Source organism: Cupressus sempervirens, chromosome 8 (assembly GCF_028749045.1).
Source record: "Cupressus sempervirens isolate cs-2001-9-10 chromosome 8, ASM2874904v1, whole genome shotgun sequence".
Taxonomy (NCBI): domain Eukaryota; kingdom Viridiplantae; phylum Streptophyta; class Pinopsida; order Cupressales; family Cupressaceae; genus Cupressus; species Cupressus sempervirens.
Window position 1 is genome coordinate 28,181,475 of NC_143125.1, and position 27,528 is coordinate 28,209,002.

The 27,528-nt window shown below is 36.5% G+C and overlaps 2 protein-coding genes across 9 annotated transcripts in view; both read right to left on the reverse strand.

Annotated features, from left to right (window-relative positions):
* LOC149541407 (uncharacterized) overlaps positions 1–27,528 on the reverse strand; it is a 109,754-nt gene that overhangs the window by 61,564 nt on the left and 20,662 nt on the right. For all 6 annotated transcript variants that reach the window (XM_089796678.1, XM_089796677.1, XM_089796679.1 and 3 more), the window contains 2 exons: positions 5,432–5,527; positions 4,302–5,327 (listed from right to left, as the gene is read on the reverse strand). In XM_089796678.1, coding sequence (XP_089652804.1) covers positions 4,302–5,327; positions 5,432–5,527 — 1,122 coding nt within the window. The remainder of the gene's footprint in view (positions 1–4,301; positions 5,328–5,431; positions 5,528–27,528) is intronic.
* On the reverse strand, positions 9,541–15,849 carry LOC149541408 (uncharacterized). 3 transcript variants are annotated; one of them, XM_089796683.1, is made up of 7 exons: positions 13,030–15,849; positions 12,184–12,835; positions 11,812–12,044; positions 11,544–11,696; positions 10,995–11,395; positions 10,452–10,857; positions 9,541–10,317 (listed from the first exon to the last, which is right to left on the reverse strand). In XM_089796683.1, exons 2-7 carry the CDS (start codon positions 12,804–12,806, stop codon positions 9,737–9,739), a joined length of 2,397 nt encoding a protein of 798 aa, XP_089652809.1. In that variant the 5' UTR covers positions 12,807–12,835; positions 13,030–15,849; the 3' UTR covers positions 9,541–9,736. The 3 variants fall into 3 exon arrangements, with proteins under 3 accessions (XP_089652809.1, XP_089652808.1, XP_089652807.1); XM_089796682.1 differs by having other exon boundaries at positions 12,184–12,838; XM_089796681.1 differs by having other exon boundaries at positions 12,184–15,849.

Here is a 27,528-nt window from a genome sequence, read left to right on the forward strand (position 1 = left end):
TTCCTCTTTGTCACCAATGATTCACTTATAAAGTTGTGAGATGCTTCACTGTCCACTAGAGTAATCATCTTTTGTCCTTTAAGTGTTCCCCTCATTCAAAAAGGACGGTGCTTTGCTTTTCTAGATGTGGTAGTAGCTAGGGTTACTTGTTCTTCATCATCACTTTCCTCATGCTTGGCTTTCTTTTTCAGTCTTTCCTCCTCACTGGAGGTTTCTTCAATTTGGTGGATCTGAATTTTACACTTGTGCCCGGGCTCCCATTTTCCTTTGCATTTTTGGCATGGGAAACATTTGTTCTTGTGGCATTGGTGCCGCTTGTCCCAAGGCTCTTGGCATTTATAACATAAATTTTTCTTTTTATACTCCTCTTTAGTATGGTCACTTTTATGTTCCTTCTTTTGGAAGGATTTAACACTATAGTTTGTGCTCTTGTGGCTGGTTATTGATTCCTTGACGTTTAGAGTGATATCTATTGCATCTTCCAAAGTAATCGGCTTCAAAGTAGACACTAGTCCTTAATTAAATCTTTCAATCCCTCGACAAATAAGTATGTTAATTTTTCATCATCTAATCCGTCTACTCCATTAGATATATCCTAAAGTCTTTGGGTGTATTCATTCACTGACCCCGTTTGCCTTTGTTAACTCTGTAAAGTCACTTTGTGGGTGTTTGTGGTTGAATCTTTTGATCAACTTTTGTGAAAATTCTTCATAGGAAGTGATATTTTCATATCCTTGAGTACGAACACCATGTCACCACCAACCATAGGCTGCTTTCTCCAAGTGGAGGGTTGCGAATTGGATTGTGTCCTCTTCTGTCATGGGATTGAGATTCAGGAATGTGTTTAACGTTTCCAACCATTCTTGTGCTGTGATTTTGCATGTTCCATCGAAGTTTGGAATAGTGACTTTGTTAGTTTTGTGCTTCAGAGTTTTATTGGGTGTTTCTTTCTTTCTACTAGGTGTTGCTAATCTTTCAGCTTCACAGTACCGTCTAAAAGATACAATCCTCCTTACTTGAGGATTCAATTTTTAGTATGCTTCTACTAATTCCTCGATGCTGCAAGGGAAGTGATTTGTTTCTGTTTCTATTATAATGTTTTCACAGGGTCAGAAACAGGGTTTCTTAATTTCAGGGGTATTTGTTCGACTGTTATTTTCTGAGTGATTTGTACTTGCATCCTTTCCTTCAGAATTTCGAAGGTCATTTATGGAGTTATTCACATGTTTCAATTCCCTCATGAGCTCTATAGCCCTTTCGATTTGCTCCATTAATGTTTTGGATGTCATTTCCATGAATGTTCTCAATTCGTTGGTCATTTGTTCTCCCATGGTGTTTTCTGATGTTTGTTTCTTCCTTCCCCTTTCTAACGCTATTTGATCTCTTTGAGTATTTTGCATTAACTATCTTTTACAGGTTGGCAGGAATCTTCCTCTGATACCAATTGTCATGTCCCGTAGTTGACTATGAACAATTCCATTATATTTAATGAACCAAGAATAACCTACTCTGAATTGTGAAATTTCATTACAGTGTTGAATAAATAGAGTTGGGAATACAGAAAAGATTGTTTTAATCTAATATCAACAGCCCTCCTAAAGGTTTCTATGTATCCAAGCCCACGATCCCATCTTGGAATGACCAAGGCAACTGGATCCCATCTTGGTCAATCCTCAAGGCAACAATAGGGACCCTGATCCTACCCATCTCAGAGTAACTAATCAATTGTATTAAACAGATCTTACTATGCCTCATTCTTCTAATTCAGTATTTTAGTAGTTGTGATGATTTACTCTAATTTAATTATCAGAGGATATGGGATTCTTTCGTTGATAATCTCAAGATAATTTATGGTTTTTGATCATTTGTTTCATGCTTGCCTGGCTATTCATATTGAGACTAGTATTGTATAGTTCTTTGAATTGTTACAGGCTTCCACAGTGCCTATTTTGTATAGTACCGCAGGTTTAGAGCACTTAAACTGTGTTTGTATTTTTCAATGTTTTTCTCGGATACCTTCCTTCACTCACGAACTTATCTATTGAAGAGGTGTGATACATAAAACGTGACTATCCCTTCAAGTTACTATCGTGGCCATGTCGGATAGATTGAGGGAGATGTAGCGTCGTTTGATTGCATTCTAGCCCTGTGTGTCCAAATACGTTGTTGTGTCCTGTGTCAAAGACCTGCGGCGATCTCCCTAGGTAAGGTTTATAAGTTATATTATATATTCGCCTATTTCAGTGCACGTTCGAATGTGTGTTTGTTATTAATTTATTAAAGGCCCGAATCCTTTATGTATATCACATTTTTTATCAGATAAAAATTCATTTGTTTATTCATTATTAAACATAAATAATCAGTAAATTTAATTAACAAATGACATTATTCAGTTAAATACTAATGATCAATATATTAATAAAAACTATTTAATTATTAATAATAATAATAAGAAAATATCTTTTATAAGTAGGAGGATATTACAAACTTCTAGATCTTAGCATTTTCATTCTTTGCCTTAGGCAAATTCTTACATGTTATCAGAGCTTGAGGTAGATTTGTACACACACACATGTACCCAAGCACATCCAAAACCAAAAAAAAATATCATGGCATCCATGTACCAGGTTCTTGTACCCGCATCCATGTCTGGATTCAAACTGGTAACTTAGTTCAAAACTAATAGCAGACAATTATAATCTCTAGAATATCGAAGTTTGTTGAGATATGGACAAAAACTAAAAGAAGTGCATGATAAGCATAAGGTGGCTCAGATGCTCAAAACAACAGCCAAAAATGTGTCCAAGTCAAACCCAAAGGAATGGTATGAAGGCAAACATTTGATGCTGATATGTCATTACACCCATTAAGATCTAGAGAAGGATGCAAAATTACATATACTCTGGATATACTTTCAAATTTGGATTCCTCAGATGCAGATAAGTAGATAATGTGCAAGGCTTACATTTAATTGAGCATACTTGGTTGGATGATAAAAGCTGCTGGGAAATAATCATGCCTCCTTATACAAGATTTTGAGACATAATTCGCTACATGTATTGAATCTGATGCAACCTTGTATGCAAATCAATGGAACAGTAGGCAGGGTTTTATGATACGACTCGTGCAAAGAGCAAGTCAATGTGTATGACATATTTCCTTCTATTAAAAATACTGTGATATGACCATCCTCAGCTAATTTGGAATATATGGGTGTGAAAGCATAGACAGGTGTAATGACATTTTCAGAATGATAATATGAGCATACATGGATGTAGAATTCTGATTTACATAAACTTTTAATATATAGACAGAAAACTAAGGATTTAAAGTTAAAATGAGATGTCCCAACACTAATGACTGAATCATAGATTAAAAAGTTTAGAGAAATTGTTCCTCCAAAATGTCCTTTGATGTGTGGTAATCTTCCTTACCAAGTTATCTTGTCCAAGCCTTCAATTTATTTATATGAGTTCCGCTTTCCTTCTTCAAAGTACTGCTTACATGTTTTGTGTGCTCTCCAAATACCTATTCATTTCCTTAATTAAATGAGTGATAACAGTTTGGATGAGTTATTTGATCTTCTACGTTTTAGAGTTCAGAGTATCTCATTTTCTTTCTTTTCTGCTTTTCAACCTTTTAGCAGGATTTATCTATTGTGTAACCACAAAGCATAAGGGTAGGTGTCTCGTGTGCATCTTCCCATCTTGAAGCCTTGTAACAATCTCTCAAACATGTACCATTTCCTAGGTATCTGCTTCCAAAATCAGATCGAATTCCTTCGTAGAGCACCGTAACCAATACGTCGGTCTAGTAATGGAGATTAATCATTTAGTCACCCAACAACTCAGCTATATAGACTGCTTTGTATCTCATAGTTGACAGCAACAAATCACTGTTAGACTGTGTTTTAGTTTATAGCAACTTTATTTAATCCATTTATAATGCTTGTGACAGGTGATGATGGAAATTTATAATAATGTGACTGCTTTATGAAGGTGTATCTACAGTTCTCCCAGATGATTGGAAAGGAAAAATATCTGACCTAATATTAGACCAACAAGGAAGCAAAAGTTTAATGTTTATTTAAACTGTCATAGTTCAGTTCAGCAATTAAGAAGCAGCAGTTCTCTTTTGTAACAAATTTCAATTGTGTTACACCAACTTGACAGATCTTCATTTCTGAATCTAACAAAAGAACAATGACTTCTAATTGCTGCAAAATTGTATTAGTGATAATGATCTACTGTCTATAATGATTGTACCCCTGAAGTCTATCTATTATTCTTTCATCATAATACCTGCATTAAATGATCAGAATGTAGACCGCTGGATCCCAAAGGATGACTCACTGAGGAAATGCCACTGGCTTTGATGCTCTGATGCTCGACACTATCAGTTTTAGTCAGCATCAAGGACTGCCCATGATCCATAGGACCACCTTTGATTGTTGATAAGCTATCTTTCATTGGCTGGAGAGTTTGAAGATTATGCTGCTGATCAGAATTGTCGTTAATTTCTTGTTTTATATGAACTGAAGAGGATGGTGATATTCCTGTTGTTCCTGCTTTCTCTTTCTCTAATGATGTTGCCCAGACACTTGGTTGGTGTTGACCAGAGAAGTGAGCAGAGCCACTGCTCTGCAGAATCTTCTGTCTTTCCTCATCTTCACGTCTCTTAGCTTGTTTGGATAAATCATACTTTGACACATTCTTTATGTTTGACAACTGGGGTGGGCCTCCATGAGCTTGGACCCCAACTTGAGGATGCATCACTTGCTTCGTTGGTGAATCTTGAGCTAGTGACTTAACCCCACCTAGCGGTATGCCTGGTGATGCAGAAAAAGACTGCGATGAATAATTTCCAGGTGGACGTGCATACATAGGAAACGATGATGGAGGAACCTGCAGATGTTGTTGCTGCTGCTGACTAGATAGTGGGAATCCAATCATAGTTCTGTCTACCTCATGCTTGACCTGATGCAGATTCATTGTCGTAGTTTGATTCCCATGTACACTAGAAATCTCTGGACGTGGCTCTCCTGGTTGCCTTGACTGTTGGGTCTTATTATCTGAAGATGTGTGGGGTACTGTGAGAGATGCTGCTGCAGAAGTCTGAGAATGTGGTTGCGGTTGTAAATTAGTTGGTGAAACTTGCTGAAACGGCTGTGGTTCATTTACTTGCTGTGTATGAATGCTTTGCTGTGGCAAAAACTGTTGAGAAGAGCCTTGAGCATGTTGCTGTTGCCTCTGTTGTTGTTGTTGTAGCTGCTGCTGATGCAGCTGGCTTGCTTGTGAACTTGGTGCTAGCTGGGATTGACCTTGATGCTATTCTTGGGTTAAACCAGAGAAACGTTGGTTCTTAGTTACCATAAAAACATTCTATTCAAACAGAAAAATTATAAGTTAAAAAATCTGTTGCACTTTATTACCTTGTGCTGCATTTGGCGGACTGCTTGCACAAGCATTTGATCTCCAACAACATTCCTAGTCGCCCGTAGAAAATCTTCCTTGGTTACCTCATTCCTCTGAAAAAATGCAAGGTATGGAACCAACATGAATTCTGTATCAAAACAAGCATAAAAAAATATTCTTAGAGTATTTGCTTTTAATTCCCTTTAGCATCCTAGATTCCTGCCATTGCATAAATCCTTTTAGAGATGCTCTGGTGAACAACTCCATAAAATAATATGAAATGAACATAATCCTTTCTTAAACATGCCAACTAAATATGAATTTTACAGATTGCAACTGGAGCTGCTGTTTTATATCCAGTGAAAAGCAACCAAACAATGAGTGTCATTCCCATCCTGATGGATAAATGAAAGGATCAACAGTGTCTCCTTTGAATCAAGGGTCAAAGGAAGGACAGTTCATACCAAACAGGACAAAGTTTAACATAAAAAAACATAATCTGTCAGGGAAAACTCAATATTCCACGCATTAGTATGATGTCCTACCTGAAAGAAAAAGTTTTACATGTTCAGATAATGTTGCATTATTTGTACATTTAGAAGGTTGCGTTTAATTACAACAGACTAATTGAAAGAGTGAAAATAGATAAGAAAAGAAAAAATAATTTTCTCTGTGTAAGATCCGGTGCCATTTGTACACGTGAAAATAGTGAATTGACCTTAAAAGGAAAGCTACAGTTTGTTTAGAAAATGGGCTTCAATGTTGAATATTCAACAGCAGGGTTTGATCCTTTCAAGTGTTTTTCCATCTGTTCCATATCTGGACAAGAAAAACAAATTGATGAGAAAATTGAGAATATATGCTTAAGAAAGTCAGCTAAAGCATGTTTTTGTATTTAGTTGAAGTTTATGAAATTGCTCCAATTATGATTAATTTGGAGCAACCAATGGACTGCCTAAGGCTTTACAACAAGATTCTCTCAACTCCATAATTGCATGTCTTTTAATCTCAAACAGTACATACCACATAGATCTGTAGCTTTTGATAAGTATGTTTTCCTAGATGTTTCCCATAGCATTAGCTACTCGTTTAAAGGATTATGTTCTCATCTTAGTGAGTGATTTGGCATTCCTATAAATGAAGTTACACTGTACACGCTTAGAATATAAGTACCCTCAGAATCAGGAGAAGATCTGGAAACAAGATGAGGGCATGGATCTTGATTGCAAAGTTTATGAGGAAGCTTGAAAACGTCCTTGTTTACCAAGGTTGAGACTTATATCAGCCTAAAAGCAGTGTTTCTAGTGGTCATGCAAGAAGCATAGGTGCATGAAGCCACAATAATAGAACAGTAAAGAGACAGCAAGAAATATTTAGGCAGTAATCTGCTCTAGAGAGGAATGTAGTGATTAATGCAACAAGACAGGTGAATTGAAACCATAATACACAGAACAGTTTGCAGTCTGGCCAAGTAGTATGGATGCTATTGTCAATAAGTGAAGCAATCAAAAGAATTTAAAAACAAATTTGTAGGGTGCTTGATAGAATATGGTTAGCCAAAACTAAGAGAGCAAGGTGAACATGATTGAAATACTTTCAACTATTAAGGTGGTGGTCACATGTACTAAATTGTTAATGTCTAAAAGTCTCTCCTCTTTTTTATGGTGAAATTGTATGTGACTCGCCCAATGGACAATGACAATTTCCATGTGAGAAGATCACCAAAAACAGTAGAATTTCTCTTTTCGCTGAAAGAGGCAACTCCCTTATGCAAAAAACAATTAGAATTATGAACACTACTAATATTTACAAGCTTTAATTTGGTGGTTTGGAATGTTAAAAACACAAGCATATAGTGTAATATTTTTGGGCCTTTATACAAGACTTAGTCTAAAACAAGCACTAAAAACCTCGCGCAAAGATTTTAAGGGTCAATTAAAGACAAATATTTTTGTCCATGTGAACAGGAATCTGTGCACACAGAAAACAAGGGTTGCTGAAATAGAAGTTAGGTCTAGGATTTATGGAGAAGAATTAAAAAGTAGGAAGTATTAAAAAAGCAGAGAGAATATACTATCTCATTATCAAACCACCTAGTACGGAGCTTCAATTTATAAATTATTTTCTTAAAACCTGTAAGCTCTTGCAGAAGGCTTCAACGTAGGGTTATACAATGAATTTATATTTAACAGAATCCATCATTCATACAAAGTGCATAAATATTTTAAATGATAAAATTGCATCTTCCTAGCTTACTTCCTCTAACTTTATGTTTAATTGATTATAGTATACATTTATAAATAGATGTATTTACATATATATGCAGAAATATAGTATAAATGTCAGTCTTATTGTAAATGACAATTATTAATTGCATATAATCAGATTGAGTGCACTAAGTGCCTAGAAATCAATATCTATTAATGAATATTGGCACATTGGCCGCATGAAATATTAACCATTCACACCTGTTACTGATGTAGTGCACAAAACCTATGGAGCTCAATCTGAGTTCATTTTATCAAATTAACCATTTATTGGTTTGTCTAATTCTCTATGCTTTAATAAGATCCCTGTAACTTAGATCTGATTTATTTGATGTCTCTCATTGAATGAGAGGTGTTGTCACTTATACACTTCATTTAAGTTTTTTTCCAACGTAATCTCCTTTCAGAACTGATGCATCCCTAGATCAAACCTTTTCCCTCGATCAACCTTTTGTTAATGTTGATCAAATTGCACCTTTTGAGAATTAAACTTGCTTCTAATTATTATCGATGCAGTTTTTCAGGATTGGACTTGCATCTAAAGTATTATCGCTGCTTTTAATTGTAAATTTTTTTTTTTGAAACTGCCTTAAGCATATCAAGGATCACTCTCAAGAGTTTGATGTTCATGGTATAATCACTGCTCATGGGATTGCTTAATTAAATAAGTCACATTCTTCAGAAAATTGTGAGCTCTTTATAACAAGACAATTTTCTGGTAGATGTTGACCATTCAGATATTGCTCATGCCAGGGACATGACAACATCAAGATGGAAAAGAAAGAGAGAGAGAGAGAGTATTGACAGTTGACGTTTACGTCAAAGTGCTTAGTCAAGATTATTAGAAATAATGTTATCATTGACGTCAAAGGGTAATAAATATTATCATAATTAAGTGGTGTGAAAATTGGGTGTTGCTGTCCAAGATATGATAGTACATTGAGCGTATTCAAACACTATACATAGTTAAGATAAAGGATTTATAGCAGATATACTAAGCAGTTTTAAATCAGATTTAAGCACATATCAAATGTTGAAAATTGGATTAGAAACTTATACAAAAGACATCTGCATATATCCTGGGAAAAACCCTCTTCACTGAGGGAAACAACCCAGCCTCAAAGATGAATCCTTTATTGATATGAAAAAACCTTTCATTACATTATGACAGAGGTACAGCTCTATGAACACATAAGTCATTAATAAGAATCGATCATCTTCTGATCAAAAATCAGATAAAAGTTAATGATTTTGAGCATATCAGAAAACATCAATTACAATACCGAAAAGATCATATATAGAACAGCATAACACTAAAGAACGAATGTCTTCTTTTATGATAATAAGACACAGATTACTGTATGAAAGAAATAACTGATGATGCCGTTCTTGCCAAAAACTGCTAATTGATTTTGCCAACGTGGGCCACTATGTAATGCCGTGAGCTGATATTCAAAATATCATAACTACTGCCGTGAGATGATATTCACTAATATCACAACTGCCAACATTTCCAATAAAGCTTGAATATAATATTATATTCATAAGATCAGAAATGACTGAAGAAAGAAGAACCAAAGAAACGTGAATCGAAATCGGATCGGAATCGGCAAGGTCGAATCGAATCGTGAATCGGCAATGAATCGGCGATGAATCGGCAAATTTGAAAAAACCCGTTAAATTTAAAGATTTTAACAATTTAAAACTTATTTCATGCACCCTTTATTGAATATAACTTAAGCACACTATAACATCATCAAATAGAAGTTAAAACTTAACATACATAAACATGAAACATAAAATCCATCACATACGTAACTATGTTATCTAAGATTCTAAAATGTAAATCGTAGGCTAGCTGAAGTAAATAGAAATCAAATGATCATAATGATTTAAATCATAGAATGTATGTAAGATGATCCATAAGACATCAAATCATAAATTTATGTAAGAATCTAAGATGAAGATCCATGAAAGTTTGAAACTTTGAAACATATGTCTATCAATGACTCAGTATCAATATCTGTAAACAAAATATAAAAACAAGGCTCCAGCTCAAGCCTCAGGCTCATAGTCATCATCATCCTCAACATCATCCTCAAGCTCGGCTACAGCCTCAGCCTCAGCCTCTGAGTATCCAGTCTGCCTAGTAGCAAGGCGTCTAATGTAGGTCCTAGAGGACTGTCGAGCCATATCTCCCGCATATAAGATGGGCTCACGAATGTCGCTAGGGCCTGTGTCTGTGCGTGCACGTGTGCGTCTACCAATGCCTGAAGAACGTGCTCTAGCTGCCTCAGCCTCTATATCCACCTGGTCAATCCACGCACGGTCTTCCTCAGTGAAGACTGGATCTACAACCTCTGTGAGCCACTCTGATTCTGGATCAATCTCCTCCAGAATGATCGGAGAGGAGTCAGTGCCCAAAATCTGTCTGATCCTAAGACGGAGGTTGTAATGAACGAAGACAAGATCATTCAACCTCTGCACTGTCAACCTGTTTCTCCTCTTCGAGTGGATGTGCTCGAACATGGACCAACTGCGCTCACATCCAGAAGCGCTGCTTGGCTGACTCAGAATACGAATGGCAATTTTTTGAAGTTTTGGGGTTGTGGCCCCAAACATTTGCCACCATCTATCTGAAATAAGGGAAAATAAAAATAATTAGTCTCATTTACAAATTACAAATTACAAGTTAACTCTAAAATTACATAATCAACTTTAAGTTTAGAATCTAGATTCATGAACATTGAATATATTATTTAATTTTTACCTGGCTGTATTGTTTCCCGAGCATCTATGGCTACCCTGCTAGAGAAAAGTGGCCCTTCTTTATTATTGAACTTATCAAGCTCAATAATTGCAGCACTGCTATCCTCATCAGTACTCAACCTCTGGATCACTGTATATAATCCGGTGAGAACCTCCTCATCCGCCTTGAAGTCAGGACGGAAACGAAATGCCGAATTCAAAAAGTAAGCTGCTGCATGGATGGGTCTGTGGAGCTGATTCTGCCATCTCCTATCAATGATGTCCCAAATAGGGGCATACTTCTCCTGCACTCCTGCATACTGAGCTTTAATGGCCTCCTTGGCCCTATCCATGCCCTCATATATGTAGCCCATAGAGGGCTTCTCCCCATCAGCAGTTCGTAGGAGAGATACAAGAGGCTCAGTGGCCTACATATAAAGTAAAACAAAAATTTGAGTCAAAACTTAAACATAGAATAATTCAATAATATAAGGTAAAACTAAATCATTAAACAATTAGCATAGTAAACTGTAAAATATTAAATGTTAAATTGCAATAAAATTACCTTAAGTATTTCTCTAGCAGGTTTCCAAAAACCATCATCATCAAATATGCAATCCACCACATCTATCCCTGCAGTGGTCGTAGCATAGGAAGATGAAATCCACTCCCGCCCAACAAACATGCTCCTCAAATCATCCCTTGATGTCAACAAGGACTGCAAGGTGATGAAATTCGAGGCAAACCTCGTGATCCCTGGACGAGCTAACTCTTTGTCTCCTGTGTACTTCCTCATTGTGCTAAGGACAAATGAATGATTATAAATAAACTTACATATGTTTTTTGCCCTTTCCACACATGACTTGACCCACTCAAGTTTGCCAATTTCCTCCAACATGAGGTCAAGGCAGTGTGCTGCACAAGGGGACCAAAATATGGTGGGGTGCCTCTCCATCAAAAGTTTGCCTACAACAATTTTAAGATAATTAGAAATTCAAATTTCAAACATGTTAGAACTTAGAACTTAGGAAACTTAGAAATTCTAAGTTAGAATTAGAAAAAGTTCAAAATTCAAATAAATTTATTTTCAAAACTTAAAAAGTTAAAAGTTTACCTGCAGCAACATAACTTGCTGCATTATCCGTCACCACTTGCACCACATGTTGTTCCCCCACCTCTGCTATAACTTCCTCAATAACCTCACATAAGTATGTGGCGTTTTTTACATGAGCAGAAGCATCAATGGATTTGAGGAACATGGTATATCCTACAAGTAACAAAACAACGAATTATAATTACTATTAGCAATCAACAAATCAAAATTTGAAATAGTCAATCACGATTCAAAATTATGTATGTAGGAAAGTAGAATGATCAATCACCTCCACAGGATACAAGAAAATTGAGGAGTGTTCTTCCCCTCCTATCTGTCCAACCATCAGTCATGATGGTGCAACCCTTTTCGATCCACTCCTTTCGGTTGTCCTCAAGCTCATGCCTCATATCCTCAACCATTTCCTCCAGGAGGTATCCACTCAACTCAGCCTCAGTTGGGGCTTTAAACCCCGGACCACAAATGGCAACTGCATCTATCATGTTCTGCCAATAAGGAGTCCTGTCACAAATAGATAATGATATTGATTAGAAATTTAGATGTCAAAAACTAAAATCATAAAACAAGTAGATATAATTAAAGTTTTACTTTTACTTTTAACTTTAACTTTGAAGATAACAAAGAAAAAAGAATCAATTACCTGGCTGCAATAAATGGAATGTTGCAAAAGTACCAGAATTTGCAAATCTCTTTTCTGGCAGCATCATGAATCTCCTTGTTCAAACCCATGCCCTCAAGCGTGGGTTGGGAGCCAGGAGTAGTGCGGGGCACAAAGTAACTATCCATTCTGCTTTTCCGCACTCTAGGCCGCAATAGGTTGGTGTTGGACTCTGTCTCAGTATGAGACCGACTACCACTAACACTCACATGAGCACTAGCACTAGGATGAAAAGGAGGCCTAGAAGAACCCTCCCCAACACAACCTACGGATGCAGAAGCTGATGCAGATGCACTTGCAGATGTAGATGCGGTTGCGGATGTGGGAGCACGGGAGCCAATACCTCTTAACCCTTCAAGTTGCATTTTCTTAGTCAACTTGTCTTGTTCAATTTTTTCTAATGCCACTAAACAAGAGCGTTTTGCCTCAGCGGTTTGTTGAGTGCAAACTGTGACATCATGGCCAGGTATGCCAGCAATGTGGTATTTCAATCTATAGATACCTCCCGAATTTATTTTTTCTTTGCAAAATATACATTTTGTTTGATATTTGGTTCTCCCAGGAAACTCTTCATTATATTTCCAGCATTCATCTTTTTTACCCATTGTGGAAATTGGAAAATGAAAGCAAAGGGCTGCTGCAATAAAAAAATTCATGTAAAAAATCAAAGTTTGCAACTAATAAACAAAAACTACAAAACAACAAACCCTAGTTTGCAATTTAGTAAAACTAAAAATAAAAAACATTCAAGATTTGCAAATGAACACTAAAAAAATTTAACAAAAAATGCATACTACACTAACATGCAAAAAAAAAACCAACACTTACCTCTTGCAAATGAGTTGAGGAGTGTTGATATTGACTCCTTAATGCTCCCAATGCAATTTATGGCCTCCCCAAATGGACTTCTGATCTCTTTGGTGCTCTTCCTTCTTGCCGGTTGGAAACCTATGGATTCTCTTTTCTCTTCTTCTCTCTCACTCTTCCTCTCTTCTACTCATACTAAGCAAATAGAAGGCTCTTTAGGGTTATAACAAAGAGGAAAGTCAACTTAGAAAGCAAATAAAACATGTGTTTTTTTTTAAAAATTGAACTTTCTATCTTTGCTGCCGCGGCCGATTTCTGGCGATACTCGATGGCGATTCAGGAGATTTCTTCCATGAATCGCCGATTTTGGCGATTCAGGCGATTCATGAGAAAAAATCGCCACCAGCGATTTCCGATTCCAAAAAAATCGGGAGCCATGAATCTTATCGCGATTTCGGCGATTTCGGCGATTTCATGGCGATTTTTGGAACTATGAGAAGAACACATTGAATAGCAATATTAACTGAAAACAAGTAGCCTTCAGCGATATCCTACATGGCAATACGTAACTGCTGAGAGAAGATAACTGATTCCAGCAAAGGTGTGTGGGATCCAGAATATGGCCAAGTTTGACATGTAATATATCCTTTGACATGTAATATATCCTGAATCTATATAGGACACAAACAAATATCTCCATCCAAACATTATTTCAAATTTAATGTTAAATAATTATTGAATCGTAATTTACAGAATTACATATAAAGCTAATATATTTAACACTCCCTCTTAGCTTATATGGAATTTATGAACTAGATGAAAAAGCACGCAGATGCTTAACACAGAAATCCAATTTGTTTAAAGTCATGGAATATCTCACATGAAACAACATTTATTCATAATTGAATTTGCTCAACATGAAAAACTTTGTAAGACTCACAGCTAAGCCTTTATTCACAGACTCTCTCAATGTGAATAGTCATGGAATCTCTCAACATGACATACAACTCTCATCACGGAATTACTCAACGTGATAATATCATGGACTCTCTCTACATGATATTCACTATCGCATAGTGAAAGAGTTGCCATAGCTGATCTCACAATATTTATCAAATCACACACCAAAAATGATAATAGATGAATTTTAATAAACTAGACTTAGTTCCATTTAAGTCTTAAGATTTACCATTCCTAGCTTATCTCTAAAATAATGAAATTTCACCTTAGACAAAGGCTTGGTGAGAACATCAGCAGTCTGATCATCAGTGTTGATATACTTCAGCTCCACAGCCTTCTGTAGAACCATGTCCCTTAAATAATGGTACTTAATTTCTATATGCTTTCACTTGTCATGGAAAACCAGATTTATAGAAATCTTTATGCAGCTCTGGTTATCACAGAAAATTGTAGTAGGTTCAAAGGATTTTCCAAATAATTCACCTATAAGTTTTCGAAGCCAAACAGCTTCACGAGCTGCTGAGCAGGCTGCCACATATTCAGCCTCAGTAGTAATTTGAGCTACACATTTTTGCTTCCTACTGCACTAAGCAATCATGGCTGAACCAAGGCTGAAACAAAAACTTGAGATACTTTTTCTGTCCACAATACAACTAGCCCAATCAGAATTTGAGAAACCATGAAGTTGCAGATCATTAAAACAAAAGAAGCTCAATCCATACTATAAGGTCCAAATATGTTTAGCTGCAGTGAAATGATATTTCCGTGGCTCACTCATAAACTGACTCAAGGTATTGACAACAAAACAAATATCAGGCCTTGTATTGACAAGATACATGAGAGAACCAATCAGTTGTCTACAAGGAGTACAATCAATTAATTATGAATCAGTTGAAGGTACTTGAATTCTCTTCAAATTGGATTCCATAGGAGTCATATTTGGCTTGCAATCAAGCATACCAAATCTCTTAAGAATATCAAGAGCACATTTACCTTGACTAATAATGATTTCATTAGGTTGTTGCCAAATTTCTAGACCAAGGAAGTAGTGCATTAAACCCAGATCTTTCATCTCAAATTCAAAAGTTAAATCTTTTTTGCATTTGACAATCATTTCATCATCTCCTATGAAAAAGAGATCATCAACATAAAGAACAAGGATCAACATAAGAGCTTTATACCTTTTGAGATAAATGTTTGGATCAGCTTCATTCTTTGTAAAACCCAAACTCAAGCGATAGCCATCAATGGGCTCATACCAGGCTCGAGGTGCTTGCTTAAGGCCATACAATGCCTTATGAAGTTTGCATACATGGGATTCTTTGTTATGAATAATGAATCCATCAGGTTGTTCTACATAAACCTCTTCATTAATAAAACAATTGAGAAAGGTCATTTTAACATCCATATGGTGAAGCTTCCATTTTTTACTTGCAGCAATATCAATAATGGTTCTAATGGAGGTGTACCTTGCTACGGAAGCAAAAATTTCATCATAATCTATACCTTCTTTTTGATTGAAACCTCTAGCTACAAATCTAGCTTTGAATTTGTTCACACTCCCATCAGCAGCATGCTTTATTTTGAATAACCAATTAAATGAAATGACTGATTTATCTTTAGGACGAGGAACAAACTCCCAAACTTTATTTTTTAAATAGACTCATATTCTTCTAACATGGCATCCTTCCAAACCTACTGACTTATTGCTGATTCAAAACAAAGAAGGTTCAGAGTCAATGAGATTACACATTAAAGCAGAATAGTTATCAAACGTTTGACGTCTTTTACTTTCCCAAAAAGTTCCCTTAGGGGCTGAAAAGTTTTCAGCTTCTTGCATAATGTTGCTTGCCCACAAAGGTCTCTTCTTCTCATTCATGTGAACACTAGGACCAGCTTCAGACATGTCTTGAATCTTAGGAGAAGAAGGAAAATCCTCCCTCTCAGAGAAGATTGAAGGATTAGGAGTAACAAAAGGAGAATTTTCAGAAACCAGAGGAACATCCAAATCAACATCAAGAGAAGAATCAACAGATTTGGAGCAATCAAAATTTTTTTCAAAAGAAACATCTCTACTAAGCTCAATAGATTTTTGCCCCGGAATGTAAATTCTATAAGCTTTTGAAAATTCGCTATAGCCAACAAAAATTCCCTTTTTACTTGAAGGAACTAATTTTGATCTTTTATCATTGGGAATATGAACATAAACTGATGAACCAAAAACTTTCAAATGACTTACATCTGGTCTAGTACCAGAGAATGCTTCTTCTGGAGTCATATCATTAAGTATATGATGAGGGCTTCTATTTTAAACATAAACTGCTGTCCTGCAAGCCTCTACCCAAAAAAAAATCTGCAAATTTTGGTCATGAATCATAGCTTTAGCAGCCTCAACAATAGATCTGTTTTTCCTTTCAGCAATTCCATTCTGCTAAGGATTGTAGGGGACACAAAACTGCCTCTTGATTCCTACTTCAACACAAAAGGATTGAAAAGAACCTGAAATAAATTCACCACCATTATCAGATCTGAGAGTCTTGATTTTCTTTTCAGATAGGTTTTCAACTAAGGCTTTAAATTCCTTGAACTTGGATAGAACTTCATCAAATTCTTTGGATTTAAGAAAGTAGATCCATGTTTTGCGAGAACAATCATCAATGAAGGTAACATAGTACCAAAAACCACTTAAAGAGGCTGATGTCATTGGTCCACATAGCTCTGAATGGATCAGCTCTAATACATGCTAAGATCTGCTTTCACTTGAATGAAAAGGACCCCTTGAAAATTTTCCCGAAGAACAACCTTTGCAAATACCATCATAAGAGGAGATGAGAGAAGGAAGACATACAACAAACATCCCTAAGGATGAAAGTGATTTAAAATTGAAGTGACCAAATTTCTTATGCCATAATAAATTGTTATTGGAAGCAGCATGATTTAGAACATGAACTTGATTAGCTGCAAGCTTATAAAGACTCCCATGGCATTCACCAATAATTTGAGCAGAATTAAAATCAGAATCTTTCTTCCAAGCCATTACACTTCCATTAGAAAAAGCAATATTTAAACCTTTATCTTCCAAAGCTGAAATGGAAATTAAATTCCTCTTGATACCAAGAACAAATAAAACATCACTTAGATGAAGAGGAATACCAGATTGTAATTTTAATAAGGTGTTACCTACCCCTTTGACAGAATAAGATGCATCATCACCAATAATTACTTGAAGATGAGAATCTGATTCAGTCAGATTCAAAATGTGTCACTTGAACCCGGAGATGTGACGAGAAGCACCACTATCTATTAACCAAGTATTACGATCAGCTTGCACATGACTAGACAAACCTGATATAAGAACAAGACCTTCCGAATGATTATAAAAATCCTTTGAGGGAGAAAAAACTTTCGAATCAGAGATAGTTATATCACGAAAATTTAGTTTCACAGTGCAATGCTTAGCAAAATGACCAAGTTTTTCACACCTAAAGCATTTACTCTTGGAGAAATCTTTTTTCCATTTAAAATCAGAGGATGAGGAAGGATTTTTCTCTTCAAACCTTTTGAAAACCTTCTTTCTTCCTCCTCTTTTCCTTGAAGTTTGAGAAGTAAGCACTTGATCTTCCACTTGATTAGATTTACGAGAACTCCCTCTAGCCTCTAGACGACATTCCTCTTGAATACAATCAGTTCTCAACCTTTCAAAAGTTGGAAAATCACTTCTGCTACTAATGCCTTGAATGAATGATTCCCAAGAATGAGGTAGACCATTCATTGTGAGCATAACTAGTTCTTTGTCATTGACAGTTTCTCCAATGGTGCATAACTGATCCTTTCATTCAAAGATCTTCAAGAAGAAAGAGACAATGAAGTCGCTTTTGCACATCTTAATATGAAGAAGCTACATACAAAGTGCCAGAGTTCTGCTGGTATTATTTATCTCATACACACTATGAAGTGAATCAAACATTTCTTTGGTAGATTTTAGCTTGGAGACACTAGGGACTAAATGATCCTTCATGGAGTCAATGATAATTCTTTTGGCAAGAATCATGTTCTTCTTCCAAGTTGCCTTTTCTTTAGGATCAATGGGTTCTTTAACTTCAGATTCCACAAAAGAAAAAAGACCATTTTCTTCCAGCACTAACAAGATTCTGGATTTCCAGGAAATGAAATTTGATGCTCCTTCTAGACGATCTTCAACCTTCAAACCAGGCATCATGATGAAAATGAAAAGAAAACAATCTAGTCTAGTTTTAGAAATTATAAACCAAGCTCTAATACCATGTTGAAAATTGTACTAGAAACTTATAAAAAAGACATCTGCATATATCCTGGGAAAAACCCACTTCAATGAGGGAAACAACCCAGCCTCAAAGATGAATCCTTTATTGATATAAAAAAAACTTTCATTACATTATGACAGAGCTACAGCTCTATGAACACATAAGTCATTAATAAGAATCGTTCATCTTCTGATCAAAAATCAAATAGAAGTTAATGATTCTGAGCATATCAGAAAACATCAATTACAACACCGAAAAGATCATATATAGAACAGCATAACATTGATGAACGAATGTCTTCTTTTATGATAATAAGACACAGATTGCCGTATGAAAGAAATAACTGATGATGTCGTTCCTGCCAAAAACCACTAATCGATTTGCCAATGCAGGCCACTATGTAATGCAGTCAGCTGATATTAAAAATATCATAACTACTGCCGTGAGATGATATTTGCTAATATCATAACTGCCGCCATTCCCAATAAAGCTTGAATATAATATTATATTCATAAGATCAGCAATTACTGAAGAAAGAAGAACACGTTGAATAGCAATATTAAGTAACTGAAAACAAGTAGCCTTCAGCAATATCCTACATAGCAATACGTAACTGCTGAGAGAAGATGACTGATTCCAGCAAAGGTGTGTGGGACCCAGAATATGGCCAAGTTTGACATGTAATATATCCTGAATCGATATAAGACACAAACAAATATCTCCATCCAAACATTATTTCAAATTTAATGTTAAATAATTATTGAATCGTAATTTACAGAATTACATATAAAGCTACTATATTTAACATCAAAAGCAGAGATCTATAAGCAGACCTAAAGGAAGATTGTAGCAGATTTATAGAAGAACTGAAGAAATGCAAATTTGAAAAGAGAAGTAGATAAAGAAGATAGATGAGTAAAAAGATCGCATCGAATTTGTGAGAAAAAACGTGTGTGCGCGCGCACACATAGTGTGTGTTATTAATATTACGATAATAGATAATTGTCTATTATTAGTTAATGGTTATCTATTGTAAACATCTAGTTAGCTTTAGTTTGCTTTCGCTTTTTTAGCTTTCTCTGTTAGAATAGAATGTTTCTATTCTTTACAATTCTTTCCTAAGGAAACATCATTTTATTCTTTTGTATATAATGACCTTTCAATCTTTGTTAATAACAAGCAAGTATTTTACCAATTACTTCCGTAATATGGTATCAAAGCCAATACTTCATTTTTTTCCAAAAAAATTATAATTTCTTTCGAAATTATCTGCTCTTAATTTTTGAAATTATTTTTGGGTTTCTTAATTCTCTACAACCCGACAAGGGTTTTCTGCCTTGGAAAATTCTAATTGCCATTTTAGGGTTTTGTTTTTCGTTTAAAGATCACCAACTTGCAAGCAAGAGAAAATCACGACTTTTGCATGATTGAAAATTGCGGCTCCAAAATCTCTTTCATTTTGGTCACCTCTGGTCTACAAATGTGGGTTCCTGCCATTGGTCTTTTCCAGCAAAATCATGACTTAAAAATTTCATTTTTTTTGTGCATATATCACGTTTTTTTAATAAAACAGCTCTGCCTCTCTTTCAAGCACCCATGACTGCACATTCCGCCATTTTTTTTGAGTCAATACAATCATCTTAAATGCCACGTCTACCTGAAGCTGTGATTTGTGACAAAAACTAACCTTTTTTTTTTGAATTTTTCTTCTGCCATTGCTATCGACTAGGATTTTCTTCGAAACCCTATTTTTAGGGCTCGAAAAAAATTTGATCACAAATTCTTGGTGGATTTTTCGAGAGCTCAACTAGGTTGTGGTCAAATTTTTTCTGGGTGCCTCGCTTTTCGTGCCTCAATTTTCGAGCCAACGAATCCAAAAAAAACCACCATATTCCTTTTGGGTTCTTAGAGCTCTCTTCTGGATCACTTTGATTTTTCTAGGTCTTCTGTTTTTTCCTCGAAGAACATGCCTTCATAAATTTTCACGATTTTTCATTGAAAAACGTGCCATGGCATCTCTGACAAACATTTTGCTTGAGCACAACTCCAAATTCAATAGTCGAAATTATGGCACTTGGAAGCAACAGATCATCGCAATTTTTGAATATCAGAACACCAATCAACTTGTTCTGGGTGTTCGGAAGCATCTAACTTCTCCTGGTCTTGATCAAGATACATGGGATCTGAATAATCAAGAGGCAATGATGCTACTCAAATTATCCATGGCTTATGATCAGCTTTCTTAGATTCCTTCCAGCAAGACAGTTGAATCGAATTCAAAAAATTCGTGATCAATTACTTGCCATCGGTCGCAAGATGGAGAAAAGAGGATATTGTGGTTATCACTCTTCGGAGTTTACCAAAGTCCTATGAGCATTTTATCGACTCTAATCATCACATCTTCTGGTGTTGATTTGAAGTTCACTGATCTCTGCACCCTATCACTTCAGCAAGATCGGTGGAAACAACAATCCGATAGCAACTCCAGTCCCACCTCCACAGAGCAAGCCTTTGTTGCGAAATCCTTTCAGAAGGCTAAAGGCAAGTTTCAACAGCCATCTCAGCAAAAGTCTTATGCTCCAACATAAGATGATTCTCGCAAGAAGACCATTCAATGTAACTACTACCACAAGTTTGGACACATGAAGGTTGAATGTCAAAAATGCTTAACTGCACAGTCTAAGCAATCAGGTTCGTAGCCCAAAGCGAATGGTGCAAACCACACTGAGCAGTTGGAATCTGCCTTATACACCTTCGTGGCTAAAAGACCTACAGATCATGTGAAGTCGTCTACCTGGAACATTGATTCAAGTGCCTTTCGTCATTTCACTCACCGCAGAGACCGGTTTACTAACTACCAACCTTATTCAAACTCTGTTATTTTTGGTGGTGGAAAAGAATACACAATTGTCGGCAAAGGCAACATTCAAATTCGGTCTATTGGGAGGAATCTCATATTCCTTGATGTGTACTATGTTCCAGGGATGGAACTAAATCTACTCTCAATCAGTCAGTTGCTATGACATTCTCCATAATTGGCAGTCACCTTCAATTCACATCAATGCACCATCACTAATCGGGCGACTAAGTCTACTATTGCAGTGAGTCTTGAGGATCATGGTCTTTCTAGACTTACTGATTCTGGTGATTCTCAGGACTTAGCTATGGCTGCTCAGCAATTTTCTGTCAGCACACTTTGGCATTAGCGATATGGGCACTTAAATGTGCATTATCTCTCACAGCTTGCTCCGGATGAGCTTGTTCTTGGATTGTCGGAGATTCAAACTCAACAGATTGGAGTTTGTGACGCATGCCAGGCTTGAAAGCAACATCGCACACCTTTCACCAGTGGTGATTCATGGCGAGCTTCTCAAGTACTTCAGCTTGTTCATACCGATATCTGCGACCCTATGGCCACTCCTTTTGATCTTGGGTCCAGGTATTTTATGTTGTTTGTTGATGAGTTCATTAGAAAAATGTGGGTGTATTTCCTTAAAAAGAAATCAAATGCATTTCCTATATTTCAAAAGTTTAACCTTTAATTGAAAGAGTCTAGGAAATCTATTATTACTCTTAGATCAGACAATGGGGGGGGATTTTGTTCTAATGTTTTCTCTAGCTTCTTGAATACACATGGCATCAGATGCCAATTGACCACACCCCACACGCCACAACAGAACAATGTAGTTAAACATCGAAACAGGACAATCACCAAGATGGCTCAATCCATGCTCGAACACATAACAGTTCTAAAGAAGTTTTGAGCAAAAACAATTGACACTACAATTTATCTGTTGAACCGATAACCCACAGTGGCCGTCAAAAGTAAAACTCCGGAAGAGACTTGGTCAGCTCGCAAGCTCAAAATCAGTCACCTAAAGGATTTTGGCTCTCTTGCTTTTGTTTGGATCCCTGATGCGTCATGCACCAAGTTGGATGCCAAGAGTCAGAAACTCATGCTTGCTAGATACAACAATCTTCACAAAGCCTACCGCCTAATCGATGTTGAGACATCTTGTCTCATCTACAGTCGAGATGTAATCTTTGGTGAGCAGCAAGGACCATTCATGTATGTTTCTCTTGTTCCTGATCCAGCAAACCAGCCTATGATGGCTCATGATTTGGGAGTTCGGCTTCCATTAGGTCCACCTAATGGGAGGGCTCCTGTAGCTCCAGTTATACCAGTGATTCCTATACAGACACGTCCAACTTCTCCTGCAGGATCTCCTCGCTTTGTAGATGCTTCGCCTAAGTTTGATCCAGATTCTTCTGATGAGGAACTTAATCATCAAGCATCTCCTGATACTAATGTTGGTCATTCTCCTATTGGGCTAAGACACTTGCTGATCTTTGTGATGATAAGCTCATAGATGGGAGAACTACTCGGAAAAGGAGCAAAACTACAGAACCTGTTAACTTTGCTCTCATGGCCAACATTCACAGTGTGTTTGAACCTCATATTCTTCGAGGCCAAAGGAATTCTAGAGTAGGAACAAGCCATGACATCTGACCACCAGAGCCTATTGAAAAACAACACTTGGGTCCTTTTTGATCTTCCACCAGGGAAGAAACCCATTAGCTGCAAACGGGTATACAAAATCAAATATAAATCGAATGGTACTTTGGATAAGTACAAAACTCATTTAGTTTCGAAAAGCTTCTCTTAGTGTCAGGGCATTGATTATGAGGAGTTTTTTGCTCCTATTGCAAAGATGAGCACCATCAGATTAGTCCTAGCCATGGCAGCATAGTTTGGCTGGAAGGTCCATTAGATGGATGTCAAGAGTGCTTTCCTGAATGGTGATCTCCATGAAGAGCTCTACATGACGCAACCTCCTAGTTTCAAGGTTGTTGGTAAAGACCATCAGGTTCTCAGATTGGTAAAAGCTCTCTATGGCTTGAAGCAGGCCCTTTGGGCATGGTACATAAAAATTGATAAGTACCTCAGTGATCAAGGCTTCAAAAGGAGTTCTTCAGACTCAAATTTGTACGTCAAGACTACTGACAGTGACATCATCCTTCTAGTCATTTATGTGGATGATTTGATCATCACTGGCAGTTCAGCATCTTTGATTCAAGAAATCAAACAAAATTTATGCCAATCTTTTGATATGACTCACCTTGGGCTCATGCATCATTGCCTAGGTGTTGAAGTTTGGCAACCGTCTTCTAGTATATTCATCTCTCGTAGTCCAAATATGCCAAGGCCCTATTAGACAAATTTCGTATGCAAGATTGCAAGCCTGCATCTACATCTATGGAGAAAGGTCTCAAGTTATCCGCAAAGTCTGATTCTCCTTCCATTGATGATACTACATACAGGAAACTAGTAGGCAGTCTCATCTACCTCTCTGCTACTAGGCCTAACATCAACTTCGCAGTCAGCTATATCTCACGCTTTATAACAGCGCCTAAGGCTGATCATTGGATGGCAGCAAAGCGTGTGCTTTGTTATGTGAAGGGCACTTTCGATTATGGACTTCTGCACTCTTGAAGCTCTAATCTTAAACTCAGTAGGTTTACAAATTCAAATTGAGCAGCTCTGTTGATGATAAAAAGTCAACTTTTGGATGCGTTCAGTTTGGGATCCGGTGCAATCACATGGACCAGTAAGAAGAAGCAAGTAATTTCTCTCTCCTCTACAGAAGCTGAATACAGAGGGACTATTAAGGCGGGATGTGAAGCTGTTTGGCTTCATCAGATGCTTGGAGATATGCAGATGCCACAGCAAGACCAACTACTTTATTTGTTGATAACGAAGGCATTATCAAGTTAGCACGAAATCTAGTCTTCCATGAACGAATCAAGCATGTGGATGTTCCCTGTCATTACATGCAACAGCTAGTTGAAGACGGGACTATAGATTTGCAATACGTTCCTACCACAAATCAAACTATAGACATTCTCACCAAGCCTCTTGGTCCTCATAAGTTTGACAAATTCAGAGGGCAGCTTGGTGTTCTAGATAGATTAACCATTAAGGGAGGGTATTACAATAATAGATAATTGTCTATTATTAGTTAATGGTTATCTATTGTAAATATCTAGTTAGCTATAGTTTATTTCATTTTTTTAGCTTTCTCTATTAGAATAGAATGTTTCTATTCTTTACGATCGTTTCCTAAGGAAACATCATTTTATTCTTTTGTATGTAATGACCTTTCGGTCTCTGTTAATAACAAGCAAGTATTTTACCAATTACTTCCATAATAATTAATGGGTGGTTATTAATGAAATATGTGCAATTTATATGTAGCAATGAATGTTTGGAAGAGTAAATATTTTTGTGAAAAGTGTCTATTAAATATGTTTGTGGCTGACCTCATATTGCAAGAAAGACTAAAATTCGATAAGTCCTTATTAGAGTAAATTAAGAAACAGTTTATTCATTATAAGGATGGCCTCTTATTAAGATTAAATTAAGATAAAAACTAAATATAAATATAATTTATTTAACACAAGGTCTACGTCACATGAACGGTCACCTCCTTATGGTGAAGAGGTATTCCAAAGAGATATAAAAAGGCGTAATGTAAGTTTGTAAGTGTGTCTCCAAACAAAAGAAAAATTATATGAATAAAGGCAGACTAAACATAGAAATATAGAAAATGTGAGAGATATTGAGAAAGAAAATAAAAAGAAGTCATTTAATTCAATCAAGAGTGAAGATGATATCACGAAGACTAGCAATGATATTATGAAGACCAGTAATTAAAGGGATTCCAATAAGAATTTCAAGAGCAGATTTACGAAGTTCATGTGCAGATTTAAGAAGTTCACTTGAGCAAACCTACGAGTCTTGTATGACCGAGTTTATAAAGTTTGAATTTGCAGATTTGTGAAGTACTGGAGCATGCTTGTAGAAGACATTGGGAAAGATATAAGAAGCATTTTGGACAGTCCTGCTAAAGCATAAATGATCAGATTTTTTAGCAAAGAGGCATATTGAGGCAGACACATAATGTGAACTTATGCAGACTTTGAAGGAGAATCATTACAGACCTAAAGACAGACTTTGTAGGTGATTATTGCAGACCCAAGTGTTGGAGATTGTAGCTACAAAAGAGATTTTTATCTCTAGACGTTAATACCGTTATTGTCACTTTCAGCTGAAAAGGACATTTATGATAAAGTGTAATATTAAATATTAAGACATGTGTCATACAACATGCATAGTTGTATTTGAAAATAAAGTCATATTTTGGAAAACTCAAGAGACCTTTGGTTGTAATGTGAAGAGTCTCTCTATGTGTTATATCAAACACATCAAGCAAAACGCATTGCACATTTGAATATTTTATAATCAATAAAATGATATTTTGTTGTGTGGCTGGGTTTTTCCCTTCAATTTTGGAAGGGTTTTCCCAGGATAATTTTAGTGTTTCTTGTATCTATTCTAGCTATTTTCCTTATCGCTATTTATCTTATCTCACAGCATATATCCAACATGGTATCAAAGCCAAGTTAGATGGCAGCAATAAGAGATCATGCTACCTTCGATGATGCTTGGATACTATTTTGAGATACCCCGTCAGTTTTTTTGGTGTTGCACCTCAGTCTGCTCCTGTTGTGTTCAGTCTTATATCATGAAAGACATTCATATGTAGTGAAGATTTCATCGTATATTTCCAGTGGTACACCAGTATGAGGGTACTTCAGGACTGCGGAACGTTGGGTCGAGTTTCAAAGACACGGAGAAAATGGGCCTTATTTTCGAGACGGTAGGTGACGGCCGGGGGGGGATGGGCCAGAGAGGGTGTTGTATAGTATAAATATAGAACTTGAAATGATGTTTCAGCAATTCACTAGAACATACCAAATTAAAATACTTGAAAATAGCAAAATTGCAACATGAATTAGAACCATTGACATTGAACATAGTAACGTATTACATACCCAATAGTAACATTCAAAAATAGAAATTCAAATAGAAATTCAAGTACACATCCCAGCCACGACATAGTTGCAGAATGGCAGAGGTGGGGATGCTTGGGTACTCAAGTACCCAGTGTGGGGATGTCTCAGGGATGAGTACTTTAAGGTTTGGGAGGGAGGTGTGATTCTCTGGGTTACACTGATAATAATATTTCTTATTTATTTCGGTGCATACTATATGTGATTCATAGGATTTATGGCAGAAATTTTGTTTGTATTATTTGGCAATTTTCTATGCCACGCATTTTTTCTCTGTATCTATGGCATTGTCTATGACTATGCTTTGTCAAGAAATGACTTTATTTTAATAAGACTTTTCTAACAGAATTGTTTTTCTCTCCTTGAAATCCTAAGATGATGACATATGCAGATCGAGAGCATATTGAAGATTATCTTTTCAAAATTGTGTTCATAGGCAACTCTGCTAGCAAGACATCCACGTAATGAATTTTATTCCAACCCAAAATTGACAATGGCATGGAGTCTCGGACGTAGACCATGTAAATTGATGGAAAAAAGATCAAATTGCAGATCTGGCACTCAGCAAGCCAGGAGCGCTTCAAGGTTGTTGCCTCAACAAAACTTGGTATCTAATGGAGTTAATGAACCCAATTGAGCAGAGCTGCCAAAGATGTTTTAATTGAGTCAAAAACTGTAAAAGCCAATCTTCTTCTGAAATGTGAGAAGGGGCTTATGTCAGGAATTTGTTTTTGTTGAGGGAGCATGGATTCTCCAAGTACAAGGCAGTGCGTACTTTCTATCCGATGGGAGTGAGCTCTATTGAATATCATAGGCCTTGGCGTCAAGAGTTAATGCTCAGCGAGGAGTGTTGATCACAAAGGTACCATCCCCATGTCAAATGCAGCGACACAAATAATGGACCTCAGCTCCCCTCGTGAGGAAGGCGATGACAGTCTCTGCTAAATGCAATGCCAATAACGTTGACTTTACCATAATCATAGCTAATCTACAATGCGGTCAGGAATTGAAGCTTCAAGGAATCGGCAAGGACCATGCCAAATGGTCAGCAGTTGCATTGGTTACTTTTATGTACATTTCTTGATCACCATCCACTACCGTTATGAATGTGTTTCTATTCTTACCGGCAGTGTCAGTTCATCATCGATTACTCTTCCAGTAGTTATGGGCTTGAGATTGCGACAAACATTGTTGGAAGAAAATGATTGATAATTTGTATCTAATAACATGGCAATGCTGGCGGTTAAAGAGTCTATTGATTGTATTGATCTCGTGCATCTTGTATTCTAATTTGCTAGATCTTACTCATAAAAAAGTCTTTAATTATTGCTTGATATTGTTAAGTTATAAATTGAAAAAAGTG